Source organism: Aedes albopictus, chromosome 1, assembly GCF_035046485.1.
Source record: "Aedes albopictus strain Foshan chromosome 1, AalbF5, whole genome shotgun sequence".
Taxonomy (NCBI): domain Eukaryota; kingdom Metazoa; phylum Arthropoda; class Insecta; order Diptera; family Culicidae; genus Aedes; species Aedes albopictus.
This window is the reverse complement of record NC_085136.1, coordinates 279651597-279674296: the sequence shown is the minus strand read 5'-3', so window position 1 is coordinate 279674296 and position 22700 is coordinate 279651597. Positions and strand designations below refer to the sequence as shown.

Genomic DNA, 22700 nt, shown 5'->3' with positions numbered 1-22700 from the left:
GTATCCTTGAGTTGATCGGCTGTCATCCGATCACACGTTGTCGCATCTTCCCCAACACTATAAGTCCTGTCCCTAGTTTATTGGTGGTGCCACAGCTTTGGTAGAAGGTAGCCGCTCGATGCCCGCTTTTCCACACTTTCTGTCCAGTCCAACAAAGTTCCTGCAACGTCAGATGTCGAAGTTGCGGGGATGTAATTCGTCGTAGATTATCCTGTCACATCCTGCGAAATCAATTGGCTTGCAATTCCATGTTCCAAGTTTCCAATCGTAGTCCTTATTTCGTCGCATAGGTCTTTGCCGAATGTATCGAGTTGTATTTTCTTTTATGTTCTTCGCAGTGGGGATTTTTACGAGTGGCCGCACCTCCTTGGTGAACAGACGCTCGGGTCGTACCTCCTCAATCTAGCTGAAGTCAGAAGGACAAAGTCCTTTAGTTAAACGCCTTAGAAATCGGGATCAAGTCACTAAAAACGCTGTCAGGCCTATAAGTGTAGGGAATTGATAATGTTATTATAAAATAATGAGTAGATGATTTGCTTCGGTGTTCCGAGACATGTGCTTGTTGTTAGGGACAACGAGAAGAAACGGTCATAGTAGTCGGGAACCATCTACGAAGGGAGAATTGACTGAGATGTGGTGACATAAAGACGCTGTTTCAGAGCGCAAGTAATTGAAGAATGAGGTATTTTCTGTTAATCATCTCATCGTGGTTTATTGAACCTTACTTTGGATTCGAGCTGGACCCAACCACATAATTTTCAAACGAAATCCCTTCAGAAACATAGTGAAAACCGAAAAATTCTCACCGGAATCAAACTTTTCCCATCGTCCACCCGACAAAGCCGCCTAGGCATACAAAACAAAACTTAACAACCGAACTATCAACCGAACTACATAACACACCGGAGAGACCCTCCAACAGCGCAGCGGACAGGCGGGGGTTGTGGCGGCGGCGGCACGTGTCACCGTTTTAATATGTTAATTCCGCCATAGTGCTGTGCTCCGGGACAGTCCGGACCGTCTGCTTTCCCCCTTGATTTTTCCGTCGGTGCGCATCGCTCCGGTTCGCTGCTGTGGCGAAGATGGTGCTTCGGTGCATATGGTTTTACTACTATATGTACCACATATGAACAACCTTTCGCTGGCTGCTGCTGCTGACACCGACCCAACGCCGCCGCACTAGCTGGTGCTGCATAGAGAGAGAGGGAAAGGGCATAACATAATACACACAATTCAGGGATTTCCGCTTGAGTACCCCCTTCTGGGTCTTTCTCTTCCATCCATCCATCTGCCCTACGGCGACGACGACGACGACGGACGAGCATGATGCCACAATGCTTGCAGCCATTGAAAGAAAACATAAATGAATGAAAACCGAATTACCGAAGTACCGAACCGAATGCGCAGGTTAGGGTGTTCCCGGAGTTCAACACAATAGTTCGGAATGGAAATGTTAGTCGACAACCAGGAAGAAGCGTCCCACATAGCTCTGTTCTTAAAAAAAATCCTCTCATGTTCCTCCGGGTCAATATGAAAACAATGATCACCTGCTTGAAGTTGCGTATTGAGCTGGTATTGTAGCATCACCGCTGTTGACCTTCTGACTTCAGCTGGATAGAGTAGCTACAACCAACTCGATAGGAAGTTCGAGGCGGAATTCCACATCGCTATCCGCCAGGTGTTGCAGAAATGCCGCGAATACAACGTGCCCACACATCACTTGTTCATCGATTTCAAATCGGCGTATAATACAATCGATCGAGAACAGCTATGGCAGGTTATGCACGAATACGGATTCCCGGATAAACTGATACGATTAATCAAAGCGACGATGAACCGAGTGATGTGCGTAGTGCGAGTATCTTTGGCACTCTCGGTCAATGGTTTGGTTTCGCTGATGATATTGATATTATAGCTCGTAAATTTGAGACGATGGCGGAAACGTACATCCGACTAAAGTGTGAAGCCAGGCAAATCGGATTAGTCATTAATGTGTCAAAGACAAAGTACATGATGGCAAAGGGCTCGCGGGAGGAATCACCGCGCCCGCCACCCTGAATTTCTATTGACGGTGACGAAATCGAGGCGGTTGAAGAATTCGTGTACTTGGGCTCACTGGTGACCGCCGACAACGACACCAGCAGAGAAATTCAAAGACGCATTGTGGCAGGAAATCAAGCTTACTTTGGACTCCGCAGAACTCTACGATCGAAAAAAAATTGCCGTCACACGAAGTTAACTATCTACAAAACGCTGATTAGACCGGTAGTCCTCTATGGGCACGAAGCATGACCAACGCGCTCTTGGAGTTTTCGAACGGAAGGTGTTGCGTACCATCTACGGCGGAGTGCAGATTGAAGACGTGACTTGGAGAAGGCGAATCCATCACGAGCTGCATTGCAAAAATGGGGATGCTACGGTGGACGGGTCACGTCATCAGGATGTCGGATAGCAACCCGACTAAAATGGTTCTCGAGAGTCATCCGACCGGTACAAGAAGACGTGGAGCGCAGCGAGCTAGGTGGGTCAACCAAGTAGAGGACGATCTGCGGACCCTACGCAGAGTGCGGAACTGGAGACAAGCAACCTGCATGAAGCTGGCAATGGACGGTGTGACGAATGCTTCGTAGGCTATTGCGACACTGGCACCCATCGGCCCATTACTGAATATGTGTTCTTGCAATCTGGTGGACCAATTTCGTGGAATTGTCGCAAGAAGACTACGTTTTCCCTCTCGTCGAGTATATGTGGGTCTCGGCTGCTACACAGGAAGTCATTTGGAAGAGAGTTTCCCGAGGGAAACTATTCGGTACTGCAGAACCGATGCCCGTCGCCTGTGACAATCAGAGTGCAATTCACGGTGGCGGTAAAGGATATCGGTTATTCATTAGGAAACAAACAAACTTTCAAGATGGATGCAAGTCACTCATCGAGGCGCGTCCTGACGTGTTGACGGTCTATACCGAGAAGTCAAATAACTGCAAACTTCTGGACTACCAGATTGACTTCCAACATGGACAGTCGACGGTGAATGCTATCAGGTCATTAACGAAAACGGCCGCCATCAAAATATAGCCATATATACAATCGCCATCAAAAACAATAGCCATCAAAAACAATCGACGGGAAATCCACTACTGCGCGATTATCACACTAGACGAGAAGAACGCGTTCAACAGCTGGGCCGCTATCGGGAGCGCCATCCACCACCTAGGAGTCTTGGAAAACCTTCACCGAGACTTCCGACATAGAGTGCTTCTGTACAACACTCAGAATACAGAGAAACGTTACCACCATATTACTGCAGGGATACTCCAAGAATCAATCCTGGACCCGGTTCTATTGAGTACGGCGTATGATGGCGTACTACGGCTCGCATTATCACCGTCGACTTCGCGGACGGCATTGCGATTATGGTATATGGTGAGCCGATAGCGGAGGTTTATTTGATCGCGGCGCATTCAGTCAGTACTGTAGAAGCGTAAAGGAGTGGATGAGGTCAATACAGTTCTAGCTTACCATATTACGGATGTGGTGTTGGCGGTGAATAACCATGCCAGCAATACGGCGATCTCCACAGGCTGGTGCACGATCACCTCCAAGCATTCACTGAATCAGCTGTGGGTCATGATCGACGACGACAAGCTGAACTTCGACAGCCACGTCGAATTCGCCTGTAAGAGGGCGAGCATAGTGATCATGGCGTTTCCGAGGATGAAATGTCGAACAGCTCGGTGAACATCGCAGTTTCCATACAACAACGGTATGGCTCCGCTTCGTGGCAGCGTTGTCGAGTCCGCTAGTGGATAACTGGAACTTAGAGCGGCTTAGCTGAGGTGACCAGCGCATCTCGAACGGTCTCAAAAGACGCGACATGTGTGCTAGTATCGGAGTTCCATAGTATCGGAGGACAATGAGTATACTTGCTTAGATACTTGCTAGGCTACAATACGCTCCGTTGAATCGACGGTGAATAAAGCATCCTCCTCTACTGGACCCTGGCAAGAAATACACCCTCATTCTTGTTTACGGACGTATCGACTTTCGAACGTTTTTGGTTCGATCGAATCAGTAGGCCATTTGATTTTGCTGGCGTAAACGGGAATGCGAACGATTTTCGTTCGAAAGTGGATTCGATCGAAAACAAGAATGAGGGTTATAATCGCTCTGGTTCCGCAAACAGCCGTCATCGCTCCTAAAGATCGCTCCTGAAACTCCACAACAAGTCTGCAAATTCTTCATCGCGGATCACCCTAATCAACGCCACGGTCGACATCGTCGCCGTTACTCGTTGCGTCGTCGTAGCAAAGAGCAGCAGTCTGAACTCTGCTCATTCGGCATCAGATTTGTGGCCCCCGAAGTACTGACGACGACGGCGATGGCACGTTCGCGGGGGGAGGTAAAGAAATAGTTTTCCACTAGAGCGGGCTCCCTAACATCCGTGTCGTGTGCTTGTGCTCAGCCGGTAGGCACGCGGACAAAGCCGCGAAGTGGGAGATTGCGTTGCGTTGCCTCGTTATTAGGAATTGTGGTGTGCACAATCAATGGTAGCAGCACGGGCACATGCCATGAAGTAGAGAACAATATAGGTAAGGTTGGTAGTGGAGACCAACTTTCAGCCAACCTGCCCACCTACCTTTCTATATGCTGCCAAAAGAGACCCACAAGCTGTTGGCTGCTGGGGAGCCCTTTACTACCTCTTTCGGTTGGTGGCCAGCAGAGCTGAATGGGCGGGCGGTGTAGGGTGGTGCACCAAAGACACCATGCCACGGTGTGTTGGGTTTTGTTTTGTTTCATTTCCTATCGTAAATAGTCGCGTACGGCACAACAATGGGCCACAGAGCAGAGAAAAGTAGGTACACACCGCCGCCGGTCTGGCATCCTTCTGGCTCTTCTTTTAGCTCAGTAGTTTAGCCAGTGAGTGCATAATGATGGTGGCATGTATGAACGTACGTGCATCGAGTGCACTACGAAGCATTAAACGTGAACGCCCTAATGTGCATTTATGGGGCGGTAAGTTGCGACGGAACTGATATGTGGAAGTGTTTCTGAACTATAAATTTGAGCAACTCGATAATAAGGTACTTAGATCTGTCACCATAGATTGTCAATCATGCCTTGCTTTGTAAATAATATCAATACTTTTTTATAGGAATTCCTTAGGGAATAAGAACCGTTATGAAGGGTAGCTCTAACCCTCTGGGACATGATTTTTCCAGGTATTATTATTCTGTTCTGTTAACGCATTTCAGTAGTTTTGGTGCCCAAAATCATAACAATAGTAAAAGATGGTAAGATATATATATTTTTTGGGATGTACCATGTAATCCAAATTGTCTTTGAGTTTACCGTATGCGTGATAATGTTTGCACTATCGTACAAATATGTGAGAAGCAACGTGGTCAATAACGTGCCATCATAGCAACATAGGCGTAGCGAGGTGTACATAGTAACCTTATTATCTATTATCTATATATATAAAAATGAGTTCGGAGTTTCTTTGAGGCAACAAAACTCACGAACGGGTGAACCGATCAACATCACTCTTGCACGGTTTGATTCGTATTTATGTTGGCTGTGTTTATATGTAGAAAAAGTTACAAAAATCATTTAAAAAAGTATGAAAATTGTGAAAATACTGATTTTTGATGAGCCAGGAACAAATTCAGCGTGATCAATATTAAATCAATCTAGAGTGCGTTGCTGCGATGAACTCAACAGTTGTCAAACCATCACAGCTTGGCAAGACAAAGTTTGCCGGGCCAGCTAGTGCTGAATAAATAAAATTTTCATTCCCAGTTGTTAATCCTTCGAGATAAGACGTGTTTCTATTCGCGCTAGCTGCATAACTCTGTCAGGTTGTGGGCCCAGAGAAGAACGACTAGGCGAATTGAATTCTATTCGGAGCGATTTATTGGAAGTGAGAATCAAAAAGCGAAGCAGTAATGGAGTGGGGAAGAATCCCGCAGCTCAACAATACCAACTACCAGTCGTGGTCGTTTGCGGTTCAAGCGCTGCTGAGACGGGAGCAACTATGGAAGTTTGTCGACCCAGGGACAGCACCGAATCCGATAACCGAAGTTTGTATGAATGGAGACGAGAAGGCACTGGCTACAATTCAGCTAACTCTGGAGAAGAGCCAGTACTGCATCATTCAGGACAAAACGACGGCGAAATCGACATGGGTAGCGTTCAAGGAGCATCATAACAAGAACTACCGCGTTGGAGCAAGCATGGAAGCATATCTTGCGGAGATTATGAAGAACTACGTAAGGCTGGAGAACTCCGGATTCCAGATGCAAGAATGTATGAAGGTTGCTCTAATTCTTCGTGGACTACCAGACTCGTTCAACCCTTTGACGACGGCCTTAGAAGCTCGCAATGAAGAAGAACTCACGCTTGAAATGGTGAAGGTTAAGCTCATTGACGAAGCAGAGAAGCAGTCCAAACAGAAAGGAGAATTGAACGAACAGGTTTTGAAGATCGGAGGCAGAGGCAAGCAGCAGAAATCAGTAACCTGCTACTTCTGTGGAATGCAAGGTCACCGGAAGAAGGATTGTCGAGCATATTTGGCGGAGCAAAATACCAACGAAAGGTTCAAGAAGAAGCCAAACAAGGAAAGAGCGAAGACTGCGTGAAAATGAAGAAAACAAAGCGTTTACGTTCATGGTTCGAAGCTATGGTAATGTATCTAATTCCTGGATTGTGGACTCCGGCGCGACATCCCACATTGCCAACGATCAACGATCATTCCTGCGTTTGGACAGTACTGTGCGACCGGTTATTTCTGCTGCAGATGGAAAAGCGATTCGTACCGGCGGTGTTGGGGACTGCGTGATTCGATGTGTCGACAACAACGGTGAAGAAGTGAAGATCACATTAACGGAGGTAATCTATGCCCCCGAGCTGGAAGGAAATCTGATATTAGTGACGAAGCTTGCAAAGAAAGGTGTCCGTACAATATTTGATGACCACAGATGCAGTATGTTTTTCAATGGAACTGAACACAGTGTAGGACTCTCGTTCCATGATGGTGAACAATCGTCAACATAACAAGGATTGCCAGCACTTGTGGCATCGCAGACTCGGCCACAGAGATCCAGATGTTCTAGGTGAGATCGAACGGAAGCACTTGGTGTCCGGGATGCAAGTGAAGAATTGTGGAATACAGATGACGTGTGAATGCAGATGCGGATGCAGATACTACCTAACTATGATAGACGATCACAGCCGCTATACGATGGTGTATTTTTTGAAGGAGAAATCGGAAGTTGAAGACAGAATTCGTGAGTATGTACGTTTTACAGAAACCCAATTTGGAAAGAAGCCGAAAATCATCCGATCGGACAGAGGAGGCGAGTATACGAGTCAGAGAATCCGGAAATTCTACGCTGAAGAAGGCATCAAGGCGGAGTATACGGCCGGCTACGCGCCACAGCAGAACGGCGTGGCCGAAAGAAAGAACAGAAGCCTGAATGAGATAGGACTTCGCATGTTGTTGGACGCTGGACTACCAACGAAGGCGAATGACGTTACACCGTTCGAAGCATGGTTCGGCAGGAAACCGGATTTAAGCCTTTTGAAAGTGTTCGGATGTGGCGCGTATGTTTGGAAGCCCCAAAAGAAGCGGAAGAAGTTTGAATCGAAGGCGGTCAAGCTTACATTTGTTGGATACGCGACGGAAAGCAAGGCATACAGATTCTTGAACACCAAAACAGGAGAAATTAACATTAGCCGAGATGTCAGATTTCTGGAGATTGATGAGCAAGTGAAGAAGATTCCGGATGGATCCACGGAAGGTACCCTGATGGACGATGGCGTTGACGAAGTTCCTGTACAATTGACGGATGCGGTTCCTGCTGAACAGGAGGACGTTGGTCATCGTGGTGATCTTGATGATTCCTTGCAATTTTACGAGGCCGAAGAAGACTCTGAAGCTGGAGAGGCTGTGCATCAAGATGTGCCAGAAGTTGAGCATCAAGTTTGCGATGAATCTAACGGAACAGCGGCAGTCCGTAGATCAGCTCGGTCAAACATTGGAGTGCGTCCGGAGAGGTTCACGGAAACTATCAGTCTGGCCGTTCATCAAGCGGAACCGAAATCTTCCGAAAAAGCTGTTTCCGGTACAGAACACGAAAAATGGAGAAATACGATGCACGAAGAGATGGCGTCTCACCGTGAGAACGGGACCTGGGAGATCACCGAACTACCTCCGGTCGGAAGGCAATAGGATGCAAATGGGTCTACAAGCGCAAGCAGGACGAGACCGGTCAAGTGGCAACCCAAGTAACAAAATTAATTTTATAATGCTTTTGAAGTATTCTTCAACACCTGTTCTTTAAAACCATGCATAAACCAAATTGCTCTGCAACACGACATCAACTCAACCATAAACCCGCCATAAGACCAAAGAGGCCCATCCTAAGATGCTCTTGGAGAGTTGTTTTTAAATTTCTCTTAAAACTTGTTGTACTTCCCAAGTTGTCCTCAAGGCGAATTGCTCTCTCCTTGTAGAATTCTTCAAGTGCACGATAAAACGATAATAAATTTGTCAGTGTTGTTGCTGATGCAGCTTTTATGTCGACAGAAAAGTTTGGTGAATTAAATTGAAATTAAAAACACAATGAAAATGACACATTATTGTAATCGGGATTAATTTATTACACAAATTGGAAATATTTCCGTGGTGTAACAAGGATGCCAAATGCCAAGCGAAATTCATCGTATATATGTTGCAAGATACTTCCAAAAATTGCAACGCGCTTCCATTATAACGCACTAATAAAATATTTAAAAATATTATTCCTGGTCATGCGAACATTGCTCATGAGTTTTCTCAACATGGCTTCCATTGAAATGTAGGCCGGTGGTCGGTCCATCATCGATGGTTTTAATCAACATCACCATAAGATCGTCTTAAATGTCTTTCAACTCATGCCAGAGCTAAAAGCATAACTCAAGAATACTAGGATTTATAACGTTCTCAATGCAGCCTGGTTGGCCTCCATCAAGAACGTCTTAAATTTATTTCATCTTATGCAGGGGTAAGAAGTATTACTCAAGAGTACTCAGGTTTATGACGTTCTTGATATAGGTTTATGCAAACTCCGCCAAGAACGTCATAAATCATGTACGCCAAATTGTAAACAAACAATAAATTATCGCACCGCGGTGGATTTTGTGAATCTCGTCCGATGAATTTATTTATCAGCCCGGTACCGTTGCCAACCAGGCAGACCTTTTTCGATAACCGGCCTTGATGCGGTGCAGTGCCTCATTCCTCTGGTCAGCACTGCCAACAGGTAAGTAGTTGTTGATTTTGAAGATCGATGATTGGAACCCCGATTGCACGGGAAACGACGTCCTAGATGACCATACCCACCTCATTTCGAATGCTGCAACCGGAGGAACTTGGCACTGCACCGCGTTGCGGTTGGGTTTCCGGGTAGGTGTTCTTCATTGGCAGCAATAATGGAACGATGAGAATCAAAATCTGATGCTTGAGTTTTTTCTTGTATTTTTCATGTACCAAACTGTTCTTATGCGAGAACAGTTACTCTTGATCAAGAACGGATGATTGAAGATAACTACAAGATCCTTATAAAACTGAAAATAAGTTCAACAGTTCTTGTTGTGTTTATGGTTTTATGAACTGAACCTCAAGTATTCTTGGAGGTGTTTTTAAAACCACATATTGACGAAGAATAGTTGTGCTCAGCTGAGACTCCGATAAGATCAACTAGAATATGCAATGTTCCGATAAAACTATCATAAAAACAAATAAAACCAAATAGAATTAAGATTGTTACTTGGGAAGATACAAAGCCAGACTAGTGGCCCAAGGATTTTCTCAAAAGTTCGGGACGTATTATGACCTAGTATTTGCTCCGGTCGTGAAGCAAGTAACTTTTCGAACTGTTTTAACAATTGCAAGCAGGGACCGGATGCTGGTGCACCATGTGGACATCAAAACAGCGTACCTATACGGAGAGCTACAGGAGGAGATCTACATGAAGCAACCTCCAGGTTTCAAGAACAACAATCCCAATGATGTGTGCAGACTACGAAAAAGCCTCTATGGACTGAAACAAGCAGCGAGAGTTTGGAACCACAAGATTGATGGCATTTTCAGGAAGATGGGATCTCGAAGCTCAGCAGCTGATCCTTGCCTATACGTCAAGCAAGCAAAGAAGTCCAAAATGTATCTCCTGATCTATGTCGATGATATTGTTCTGGTTGTCCAAACGGAGTCCGAGTACCGTGCTTTGGTGGCAGCACTGATGGAGGAGTTCAAGATTATAGAGTTAGGAGATCTTCATTTCTTCCTTGGAATACAGATCAGGATGGAAGCTCGAAGGTATGCACTGAATCAATCAACCTACATTGAAAACATTCTCTCGCGCTTTCGGATGACGGATGCCAAGACATCAAGAATCCCGATGATGACCGGCTTTCTACAACAAAAGGAGGAGGAAGCACTGCAGAATCCAGAGCAGTTCCAGAACTTGATTGGATGTTTGCTGTATATCGCCGTTAACACTAGGCCGGATGTGGCGATTGCAACGTCGTTTTTTGGAAGGCGAGTATCAAACCCTACGACTGCTGACTGGAACGAAGCCAAAAGAATCCTGCGGTATCTCAAAGGCACAGCGAACCACTGTTTGTATCTGGGTGGACGAGCATCAAACGAGATGGAATGCTACGTAGATGCAGACTGGGCTGGCGAAATCGGCAACCGGAAATCGAATACCGGTTACATTTTCAAGTTTTGTGGTGGTCAATTGGAGATGCAGCAAGCAAACTGGTGTTTCGTTATCAAGTACCGAGGCAGAATACATCGCACTAGCAGAGCGTCTTCAAGAACTTCAATGGATGCGAAACTGATGGATGACCTGGACGAACCATTGAAGCTGCCTGTTCGCGTTGATGAAGATAACCAGAGCTGTATTGCTCTCACTGTTGCAGACAGGACTACACGCAAATCAAAACATATAGACACGAAGTACTGCTATGTGAAGGGCCTTGTGAAGAATGGAGTTGTTACCATCCAATACTGCCCGACGGACAAGATGGAAGCAGATCTATTAACCAAGCCTTTGGGAGCTGTCAAACTAAAGCAACTTAGAGAAGCAATTGGAATACGGTTGGCCAATGTTGAGGAGTGTGAGAAGCAACGTGGTCAATAACGTGCTATCATAGCAACAAAGGCGTAGCGAGGTGTACATAGTAACCTTCTTCTTCTTCTTAATGGCTCGACGTTCGCATTGGAACTTGGCCTGCCTCATTTCAACTTAGTGTTCTTTTGAGCACTTCCACAGTTATTAATTGAAGGGTTTTCTTTGCCTGCCATTGCATGAATTTGTATATTGTGAGGCAAGTACAATGATACACTATACCCAGGGAGTCGAGAAAATGTTCCCGACTGGAACGGGAATCGAACCCGCCGTCTCCGGATTGGCGTAGTAACCTTATTATGTTATTCCTTCGAGATAAGACGTGTTTCTATTCGCGCTAGCTGCATAACTCTGTCAAAATAAGGTTCCTTTGTCACCTGCACACACAATGTCTTGGTTTTCTTTGCATGCACGTAATCTCTAACTCATATCATAGTAGGCTGCGGGAGAAAAATCGGATTTATTAAGTTTAAAATTTGCACCATGGAGAGTTGGCAGCAGTAGGTAGTCGTGATTAGTCCACTCGCAAGTGTCGTTCTTGAAGTGCTACTTCGAATTGAGTTTTTCAGGCTCAGAACATCGGGTCCTTACAGGTCATGGTTGCTTCCGACAGTATCTACACCGTTTCGGGCATGCGGATTCTCCCGAATGCCCAGTGTGCAATGGTTTAGAGGAAACGGCGGAACACGTTTTGTTCGTGTGCCCGCGTTTTCGCACAATGCGTGACCGCATGCTTGCCACATGCGGGGAGGACACAACTCCGGACAACTTGGTCCAGAGGATGTGTAGGGATGAGTTTGGCTGGAACGCCGTTTCAACGGCTATTACCCACATCGTCTGGGAGCTACAGAGGAGGTGGCGCGTGGACTCGGAGAATGGCTAGTCCAGATGCAGTACAAGAGGTGGTCCAGGGGTTCGGAGTCGGCTTCGTAGGTCATACCGGTGCCCTGCGGTCGAGATCGACCCTTACAACGATTAAGTGGCCGCGGAGAGGAAGTCCCGGTAGCGGTGCTGTCGTGGCGTCGGTCTACTGGGTTGGATCCGAGCCCGCGGTTGGAAAGGGGTCCCCGGCAAGGGTCGGGGTAGGTGAGATCCTGCTGTCTGCAACCTACGGGTGCATCTGATAGGGCCTGAAGGGTAGTGATACCCTTCCTTACGGGCAGGTCAGATCGGGTTGCACGTGGGCATCAGTTCTTGATGTCCGCTCAGCAGTAGGGCGCGGGCGGGGTTGACCCTGCCCGCCTTCCGAGGACAAAGGGAGTGGCGAGGACCACTCGGGAAACTGGCTAAGCGCCAGCATGCTACCGTGATGGACTCTCCAAAGCGAGTCATCGATGTTCGTTGCTGCAGGCTACGCAGCTAACCTTGTGGGTGCGATGTGCACTAGCCCCTCTCTGAAGCAATACCTTCTTGGTGGTTCCGGAGAGACGTAGGGTTTGGCGACCATAGGAATGGTTTAGTGGGTACGAGGAGAGAGTAGTCCTGGATTTTACTTTTGTTGTAGAAGACGGCCTGTCAGACCTACACTACCCTAACCTTCTGTTAGGGTGTCTGTTGAGCAGATTATCCCCCTATGGTTTAGAAGGAAAAAAAAAAAGGCTCAGAACATCGAAATGATCACAACATATTTTTGTTTTTCAACGAGTGTAGGATACAAACGCTTTACATGTTCCAACTTTCTGTTTCTAGCTATCTCTGTTATCAAATTGGGACGGGCTTGGTGGTCTAGTGGCTCTGATTCGTAAGGAAAAGGTCGTGGGTTCAATCCCTGGCCCATCTCTTTCCTTCTACTTTGTATCTTTCTCTTTCTCTACAAATACAACTCACCCCTTATTCAGCTGGATCTCAGTGCAGTTGGTACCAGTTCAGATCAATCACGGAGGAGCAACCATTGACATGTATATTCAGAATTGATCGTGATCGATCGATCGATCTCAGAACACTTAAATTTGAGTTCAAAATTTTCTCTTTGCATGGCACTATCTTTACACATGGCCTATCTCTGAATTACTACCCTCTCACGGGACTCAGTAGTATTAGCTTCTCAGGGGGCTCACTGGTATTAGTTCATCCTCTCAGAGGATTCACTGGTATGTATTAGCTTACCCTCTCAGGGGACTCACTGATATCAGCTTATCCTCTCAGGGGACTCGTTTTTCTTCAGCTACCCTCTCAGAGAACTCACTGGTATTAGCTTACCCTCTTAGGGGACTCGCTTTTCTTCGGCTACCCTCTCAGGGGACTCGCTTTTCTACAGCTACCCTCTTGGGGAACTCGCTTTTCTTCAGCTACACTCTCAGGGGACTCGCTTTTCTACAGCTACCCTCTCTGGGGACTCACTACTTTCAGTTTACCCTCTCAGGGGGCTCGCTTTTCTACCTTTTCAGAGAACTCACTGGTATTAGCTTACTCTCTCAGGGGACTCACTGATATCAGCTTACTCTCTCAGAGGGCTCGTTTTTCTTCAGCTACCTTCTCAGAGAACTCACTGACTGGTATTAGCTTACCCTCTCAGGGGACTCACTGGTATTAGCTTACCGTCTTAGTGTACTCGCTGTTCTTCAGCTACCCTCTCAGGGGACTCGTTTTTTGTTCAGCTATCCTCTCAGGGGACTCGCTTTTCTACAGCTACCCTCTCAGAGGACTCACTGGTATTAGCTTACCTTCTCAGGGGGTTTTCTTTTCTTCAGGTACCCTCTCAGGGGGCTCACTGGTATTAGCTTACCCTCTCAGGGGACTCGCTTTTTTGTAGCTACCTTCTCGTAGGACTCACTGATATTAGCCAACCTCGTGCGTCCCCTCACTATTATTAGCGTACCCTCTCATGGTACTTAGTCCTAGTAGACTTGAAGTTGACATATTAGATTGAAAATGCGCAGGCTGTTTTTTTAAATTATTTTCATATAAAGTTACACGTATTGCCCTATTCAGTATTTCCACAGAAAAAAAAACAGACGTAACACTAGCGAAATTTCCATCAACCATGCTTTTTTATGATCATTTTGAATATTCATAGTTGTGGTTTCACTGCCAGAGGCGTGCACATCGTTTTTCTTTGCGTTTGACGTTTCATACTGACAATTAGTGTGCAGTCTGCATATTTAATCATCTAATCCAATCCGAAGGAGGTTTGGATTGTGAAAAGAAGAGAACCATGTGCGACTGTGGAATCGAGTTCAGTTCTAGGTCTGCTGGCGACCGAGATAGTCGAGTGATTCCGTAGCTTGAAGGAATAGAAGCGCCCGTCTAGCGAATTGGGAGTCATGAGTTCGAGTCTCACCGGAGTACGTGGATTTTTTTTTTCATAATTCAAATCTCAATTTGTTCATCGAGCACATGTTCTGTTGTGTACATGGATGTCAAAGCATTTTCAACAGTGTAATTTCCTACGTGGCTTGGTCAGCCAAAGCAAAATTAAAAAAATGATACCCGAGAATAGTTTGTTGGCTTGAAATGATGTCAGATATTTGGGGATATCTGAATGACTTTTAGAAAAAATTAACAGAGTAATATTTATCGCAAATCTATGGTACATGTCATTTGTTTTGAATTTTCCAAGAACTGAAACGTTAACATGTTGCACTTATCGAACGTCTACTGTATAGGCAAAAGCCGGTTGAATTAAGGGCCATACTTACAGATGATGCAATAAAATGTTTAACAATGAACGATGAAAATCTCATTTTGTACAAACACATTGCACTGAAAAGACAATTGAGACGCAAAGAAATATCGAAATTAGAAATGCAACTTTGGGTTGAAGTTGCGATACGATCTCTCTCCTCATGCATTGGATTTTGTGGCGTGAAAGAAACAATAAAGCCATATAGTCATCGCGTGAAGGGGGAGCAATTTTTCCAAGACGAAGAGAAGAGTCATGGGTGAAAGATTCGCTAGGGAAAAAACAGTAGTGCGCATCCAGGCATGACCAAAAGCTAACTATGTACCAATCCAAGACTAAAAAAAAACTCTTTCTTTGTTTGTTCTCTTTCAGATGGAAAATTCATCCTGGAGCTGGCGCGTGCCCGCGAGGGCGAAAAAACCAGCTGGATCTCGGTGCCCCGCAAAACCTTCTGGCCGCCGACGGTCAGCTCGACCAATGCCAACTTCCACAAGCACGAAAGCTCGACGTCGCTTAGCTGTAAGTATTTAATCGTATACCTAATCGCTGGGCTCGCTGGATATAGATTTCAATCAGCGAAACAACCGGATTGACTGGATCTAGTGAAAGTTGTATCATGATTATTTGTGATTGTTTGTGATATCTACAAATACCAATCCTGACAATCAGTATGCTACTTTCATTTTGTAGATAAATCAATGAATATCATGTTCTATGAACTGCTCAGTTACTTATGAACTGTTGTAGGAAATCCTGAATACATCATTCTTTAATCTTTCGGAACATCTAATAGGATGCATTCTTCATCATTTAGGTGTTTGTCTTAGTGCTGCTTCCAGTTTTCAACCACTTCAAGTCACCCGTATACCTGTAAATTTAGAATTACGGCATCAGGCCTGATAATGTTGTTGGCTAAGGAATTTGAACAAACGTGTTTGCTGTTTTTGTTGTTCTCAAGAGAATGCTATTTTCCATTCCTTCAAAGTTTTCCTGGAGTTTCTGTTGCGCCAATCAGTTTATTCAGTTGATTTCACGTACTTGACGATGTTCTTGGCTGCGTTGTAGATAGCTGTTATTATACTTAGTACAGTCAACTTTCGTTCGTTGGGCTACGTTTAGGTGGGCTTTGTTTTAACTGGGCGCCCGTTAGGTGAGCTATAGCCCAGTTAAGGTGAAACGGGACGCCGTGTTATTTTTCCTATCTTGCCTCTCTTTCTAACAATTTGCCTCGCGATTTTGAAGATGGTAATCTCGAGTTCTATCGCACTGAAGATGCTGAAAAACAATCAGCATATGCACTGCAAGTGAGCATACACAGTGATAGGTTTTTGTTGCAAAATATGAAGTAGAATCTGAGATTACCATCTTAGTAGCAACAGAGCAATGGCGAATATTTCCCCGACCGTCCCGTCCGCCCTTAAAACGAAGTCAAACGTCACTTTTTGACGTGAAGCACGATTTGTCTAGTTTGGTAGCCCTGAATCTCTATTGTTAGAGATTATTTGACAGCTGAAAACTCAGCCCACCTAGTGAAAGTTTTTCACTAACTGGGCTAAGAGCTTAGTGCAACGAGCGAAAGTTGACTGTACGTATTTAAGATTGTTTCAGAAAGTTTTGATAGAAAACTGAAGTTTTATAAATGCTATTTAAGATCTGCTCATATGATTGCGTAACAGAGTCTTAGCGGTACAATCGAGAGTTCGACTGTTATTCTAATCTCTATTCTTGATCTTCTTCCAGTTTCCGACGACAACAGTTCGGTGCAATCTTCCCCCTGGCAGCGGGACCACTGCTGGAAGCAGACCAACCCTCGCCCGAACATCTCCCGGGAGATGGCACTGTACTACCACCGGCCCGGTTGCGTTCGGTTCAAACTGTCGCGCGACGAGTGGAAGCGGTTACGACTGAAACGGAGGCGACCGTACGACCCAGCCCTGTCGGTTCACAATGCGGTAGCCTTGCACTATGAGATTACTAGGGATAGAGTTCCTTCGGAGGCAACCCCGTCTCCGCCTGCTACGATGGATTTCAAGGTGAACGGGACGGCTTCGGAGACGGGTAGCGATGAGGACGAGGAGAAGGGAAAGCAGCGGACGAACGGAGTGGAGAATGGAACGAAAGATTTCAAAAATAGCAGGCGGAAGGGAGTCCTGAAGAGGAGAAAGGATCTGGGAGTGATAGTGCAGCAGTTAACGGTAAGGGTAGCAAACAGCGCGAACAGTAGTGCACCTCGATTGCCACCGGCTGGCATAAGGAGCGTGTTCAACTCGTCTCATCAGCAGCACGTGTCTCCGCGGAAAAGAATACTCAGAGAGCTGGAGAAGGTCTCGTTGGAGGATAGCAGTACTATGAAAAGATCTCGTTCGAAACCTGGCAGTAATAGTACTGTGATCACGGCGACGACCGCAACTCCGCTGGCATCGGTTAGTAGCAATGGGAATGGCACCGGCAATTCCAATAGTAGTAGCAGTAGTAATGGTAAACTGACCAACGGAGCGTCAGCCGTAGCAGAATCGCGCACACCAACGATCCCAACGACGCCGGTTTCGCGGCCCATCAGTAGCTACAGTATAACCTCGTTACTCGGGCACAACTCATCGAGCGAAAGCAGCAACAGTAGTAGGCCGAAGCAGGAAACAAACACTACAACTAGTCATCATCCGTACCAGCAGCAGCAGCAGCATCAAGCTTCTTCGCACTATCAGTATCTTGGTAAGGACGTCGTGGCGTCACCAAAATCTCCCTCCGAAGCGCATCTAAGTCAGAGGTACTACGGCAAGAAGAAATCCCCCAGCTATGGTTCACAGAATGCAGCTTCTCCAAACCCTGGTACCGATTACGGTGCCGGCGGCTATGGTATGGTGCGATCGCCGAACCTCAGTCCCAGTCCGGAACACCAAGGCCATAGTTTCACGCGGTATCGACAGCATCCGTACAGTATCCACCCGACAGTATCTTCCCCGAGCAGCTATTCCAGTGTCTCACGATGTTCACCATCTCCTACCACGAATGATTCTGCCAGTTCGCCATACAGTGGAAGCGCAAAGTACCGGGCGGCTTATCTAGCGTCGGGTGGCTCTCCTCCATCATCTTCCAATCCGGCGACGGCCAACTCTCCCCAGCACTATTCTAGGCAATCTCCTCTCAATTTTGCCCGATCCCCTCCTCCTTCTCAGCACCAAGCAAACTACCCACCGAGCAGCAACCATCTACGGAGCAACTCCGGGAAGGACTCTGCCTCATCACCTCGGGCATCGCCTAGCGTTGAACCAATCCGGGTGCCAGCCACTACCCCCACCTCATCTAGTTCGACACCCAGCATCCGAACTGTGCCAAAGAAAACCGCTGCCCTTCGGCAACAATTCGGTTCCCCTTCTTCGTCCCCATCGGCCGTCGATGCCGCCACTAGGCGCGAACGATCCAACTCGAATGCCTCATCGACATCGTCAGAAATCGCCCGTACGGCTCACTTCAAGAAGGAGCTGGACTACGCCGAACGATCTGCCGCCGCTACCGATACCGTAGACGGACACCTGCCATCTGTACCGCACTCCGCTTCGCAACAACCGAGTCCGGTGATCCGTCCGAGTACGGTTATCGCGTCACCCACTCCGCACCATCCGGCTGTTGCGAATCCATTCTATATGTACCCGCCTCAGATAGCTGCCTCGCTGCTAGCCGCCCAGCAGTCCAGTGCTGTTCCCTTCCTGCCGGCATCGCCGCTCACATCGTACTACCAGCACATGTACAGCCAGGCCGCTATGGCGGCAGCCGCCTACCGGAGTCCCCTTTGGATGCACTACCAGGGCATATCGCCACATGCAGCGGCAGCAGCTGCCGCCGCCGCGGCTGCCGTTTCCCCACCCAGTGCCCCTCCGCCACCGAGTAGCAGTAGTAGTAGTATCAACAGTTCCAACCGAGACGCACAACAGCGAGATTCCAGTCGATTACATTCCGCCACCGCCGGAACCGGTTACAATCACGGTGCCAACAGTAGCAGTGGTAGCGCCAACACCTCCTCCAGCCACAGCAACAACAACAACAACGGAAGCAGTTCTTCCCCATCGCCGGGTGCAATGGCACTGAACTACAGTGCTGCGGCCCTAGCGGCGTCCTCTCACCATCATCATCATCCGCAGCATCCGCTTCCGCATCATCCGACGCCACACCACAGTCAGTGGAGCGTTTCCCACCATGATGCGCCGCCATCGGCATCGGCAACGACGACCAGTGGAGCGACGAACAGCGCCAAGGAAGACCTCGGAGCAGGTAGGTTTCTTGCGGTTTTAGAGAACCGTAGACGATCAACTTCTTGTTGAAGTCCGACTGGGAAGGTGACTTCTGTTTTGGTTTTGGCTTTCAGTCAAAGAAAAGTGTTGATTTTCTTAATTCATTGGCAACGTTTCGATCTGGAGGTTGGGATTTTCATTGCTTCATTCTCGATTCAGTTCGAACCGTGAAGAAATGAATGAAATCCTTGTAGGAACACACAGTTGGAACAATCACAACAGCAGGACGAGAAAGGAACTTTCCGAAACGGAGTAAAGCAAAACAACTTGCTTACGGTTTGACGATACACGAACGAATGGTTCATTTACACTCCACTTTTCGACTATAAACAATTGAGTTGTCCAAAAATTGTCTCACGAAACCTAATGCAAGCCTATCCATATACGTGAGAACAAAAGATGTTTACAAAGTTCTTACAGATAGATTAACACGGGAAATCTGAACACAAACCACTACCACACAGGAATTTGGATTGGTCAATAACAATGCTCGACAACACAACATGTTCAAGGTGTATCCATTTACCCAAGAGTTGTCTCGAAAACGAGGGGTACTCGAATGCACAAACTAAATATTCATAAATAGCAACCGTCTCGCGCAAAGTGTTTCACAAGACGTTTGGTTTTCCTCTTACCGCTGTTCTCATTACTTTTTCGAACAAAACTGCTTTACATGACTGACATAGAGATAAGTGACATTTCAACACACGAACACTAGCGCAAGTTTTTCCTCACACAAAAGTGCACGCCGATTGAAAGGCTATTCAGATGGCATATGCAAATATTACCCAATCGAATTGGGTAAAACGGGTAAATAATGATAAAACTAACGTCCGCGGCAAGAGTGCAAATATTTTCCTCGCAGTTTCACAACTACATCTACAAAAAAGGCAAGCATACATTTGAACGTGATTACCTCTATTCTGTTTTTCTCTTACCGACGCTTGCTTTGTTTTCGTGTGATTCGTCACAGTTTCCATTGATATATGCCCTATTTCTTGTTTTCTTTGTATCTTTTAAATATCTGATACCTCCTGGGACGAAAACAAACAGTTTGATTAATTAAAGCAATAATATTATGTTTTATAACAAAATAACACCATCAATCCATTTCCAGACGTTCCGCTCAACCTGTCGAAGCACTGAAGACGAAACAGCCAAACATCGGGAAACAACGCGAGATTCGGTTCAGTAACTGCATCAGTTACCGAGGAGGTGTGATGAGGCACACTGCAGCATTCCTGCGCCCATGAGCTATTTAACACTACGCCTAGCGTACAAAAACAAACAAACAAAAAAACAACCATCAGTCCTTGCGTGCATCTTCGTCGTCCAATGTTGAATTGTGAAATCAAAGCTGTTCATGTACCTAAGTGTAATTGTGGTGGCTTTTGGTAGAACGCCTTATCAGAAATTAATGGGAAACTATATGGTAAAAACAAAACGGAAACAATTGTAACAATGGAACTGTATTTTTTGTGTATATTTATTGGAGAAGGGACAAACGAAAATCGAAACTATATAGCTGTATGCTTTTTAGTGTTGGTGTGATTCCGCTGGTTGAATACATTTATGTATATCGTTTTTAAGGAAGCCTATATATCTATACATATATATATTTGCAGAGAAGCAGAGAACAAGAGACATTTCGGAGAAGGGTCCAGACTACAAAAAAGATTGACATTACAAAAAAACGAAGAAACCCAAGGTTTACACTATTTTCCAAACAAAAGGAAGACAAACAAAAAAGAGGAAAAACTATTTTTGCTAAAAAGTTGTAATAAATTATTTGTGAAAAAAGAGAAATTAAACGGATAAACTATATACATGTAACATATATACACGCATCTACATATATACACGTAACAGAAATATTTTTATATACAAGAATGAAAATACTTGCAAAACGAATCAAACAATGAATTTTTACTCGGTACATTTTAGTACTGAAACCTATTTAAACATCTTTTCGAAAGTGCTTTTGGCAAACGTGTATTTTTGACATCTTTCGGAGAAGAACCAGACGAGTCAATTACATGATTCGAACCGTGGCGCAATTCATGAAAATAGAATACAAAATGGCGACATAAACCAAATTCAAACACCTCCAGGGGGAGGTGGTGCAGCGCCATCTCTTAGCGAAGCAGGCGCTGGCCCACTTCCATTCCGTTCCTTTTAAAAAAGAAACTCATTTTACACACAAATATTCCATATGCTTTTTATACCGATATCAGCTAATCCCGCAACTGAATGTGTATTTGTAGCCGCTTTCTCCTATCATAACCGCCAAAAAATCCACGTGTCCTGTCGAATGTCTTTCAATGGTGTGTGTGAAAACCCTCATCCTATATGCCTGTCCGCTTTCTCGTTCGTTCCTCTCTCACTTTTTTTTCTAATACTGCGTGGTGGCGAGAGATACGTTAACACAACAAGAATCTCATTCTCTCATCAGGTGCCACTCATCGAAAACCGTGTAACTTTTGTCATTAGAGAGCGAGAGAGAACTTTGTGTTTGAAGCAGAATTGTCGCTAACACGAACTTGTAATGTGTATATTTCTATTCATAGACTGAAACAAAAGAACTACTACTTTTAGTTAGGTCGCTCGTGCATGTGTATAAGTGTGTGAGTGTGTTTGCGTTGTACCAATATCTAATATATACTATTATACGTACGAGAGATAGAGTGTGCGTTGTATGAGGCGAGCGTGTGTGAGTGTGAGCGAAATTGTTTCTTTTGAAGGGCCATTTACATTGATGAAACACAACAACGGTGAGATGAAATCAAATTATCCAAAAACAAAAACAAGAGTAACTTGCAACTGAAACATTCTCAAGAAAGAAACAAAAAACAGCCAATCAAATTCGCTAAAAAAAACAACAAAAAGTGCAACAAGCTAATCTAGATCCGCGTAGAATATGTGGAGGGAGGAAAACCGAAGGAGTAACAAAGAAAAAGAAGAGATATTTTTGTGCTATTTTTTATACATCTGTAGAGCAGAGTAAACGACGTAATTTAAAACTAAGAAGAATGACACATTTCGGCCGATATTCCAGTTTTTAAAAACACGATACAACCAGTTCCATAGAGAGAAAGTAACTTATATAAACACACATACAGCTTAGAAAACGAAGAAAACAAAGAACAAAAACTTGCATATTAAAAGAGGAATCAAAAGTCAAACACAAAACAATTGCAACACGAGAGAACAAAAAAAACAAAAACAAGTGTGCCTTTCAAAACAACAACAAAAATTACAAAACCAAAAAGAACGATAAAACAAAATCAACTAACTACAATTATATAGTAACAACAGTAACAGAGATGGGTCTTTTATCATGAAAACATACAAAATTGCAAAACTGTTGTCAGAGAGAGGAAGGAAAACTGAAAAAAAAACTCTTGGTACTTTTAAAAAAGTCAAGTTTACACCGAACTGAAGCTGCAAATTGATGTGAAAACAACTGTCGCTGGCAATTTTAAATTGGTCATGAAACTCTTAGGAAAACTTTTGATCAGTAGTGATGAGGGCATCGCCAAATTACAATTACATTCCAATCAGTGGTTGAATATTTTTGTAGCCGCAAGACCATGCTTGTGTGTAGTAGATTTGGAA

The 22700-nt window shown here is 45.3% G+C and overlaps 1 protein-coding gene across 3 annotated transcripts in view; it reads left to right on the top strand.

Moving 5' to 3' along the window:
* LOC109407348 (protein hairless) overlaps positions 1-22369 on the top strand; it is an 86434-nt gene extending 64065 nt beyond the window's left edge. For all 3 annotated transcript variants that reach the window (XM_062846841.1, XM_062846840.1, XM_062846839.1), the window contains 3 exons: positions 15169-15315; positions 16537-19065; positions 20203-22369. In XM_062846841.1, coding sequence (XP_062702825.1) covers positions 15169-15315; positions 16537-19065; positions 20203-20231 — 2705 coding nt within the window. In that variant the 3' untranslated portion in view covers positions 20232-22369. The remainder of the gene's footprint in view (positions 1-15168; positions 15316-16536; positions 19066-20202) is intronic.
* The last annotated feature ends 331 nt before the right edge of the window (positions 22370-22700 follow it).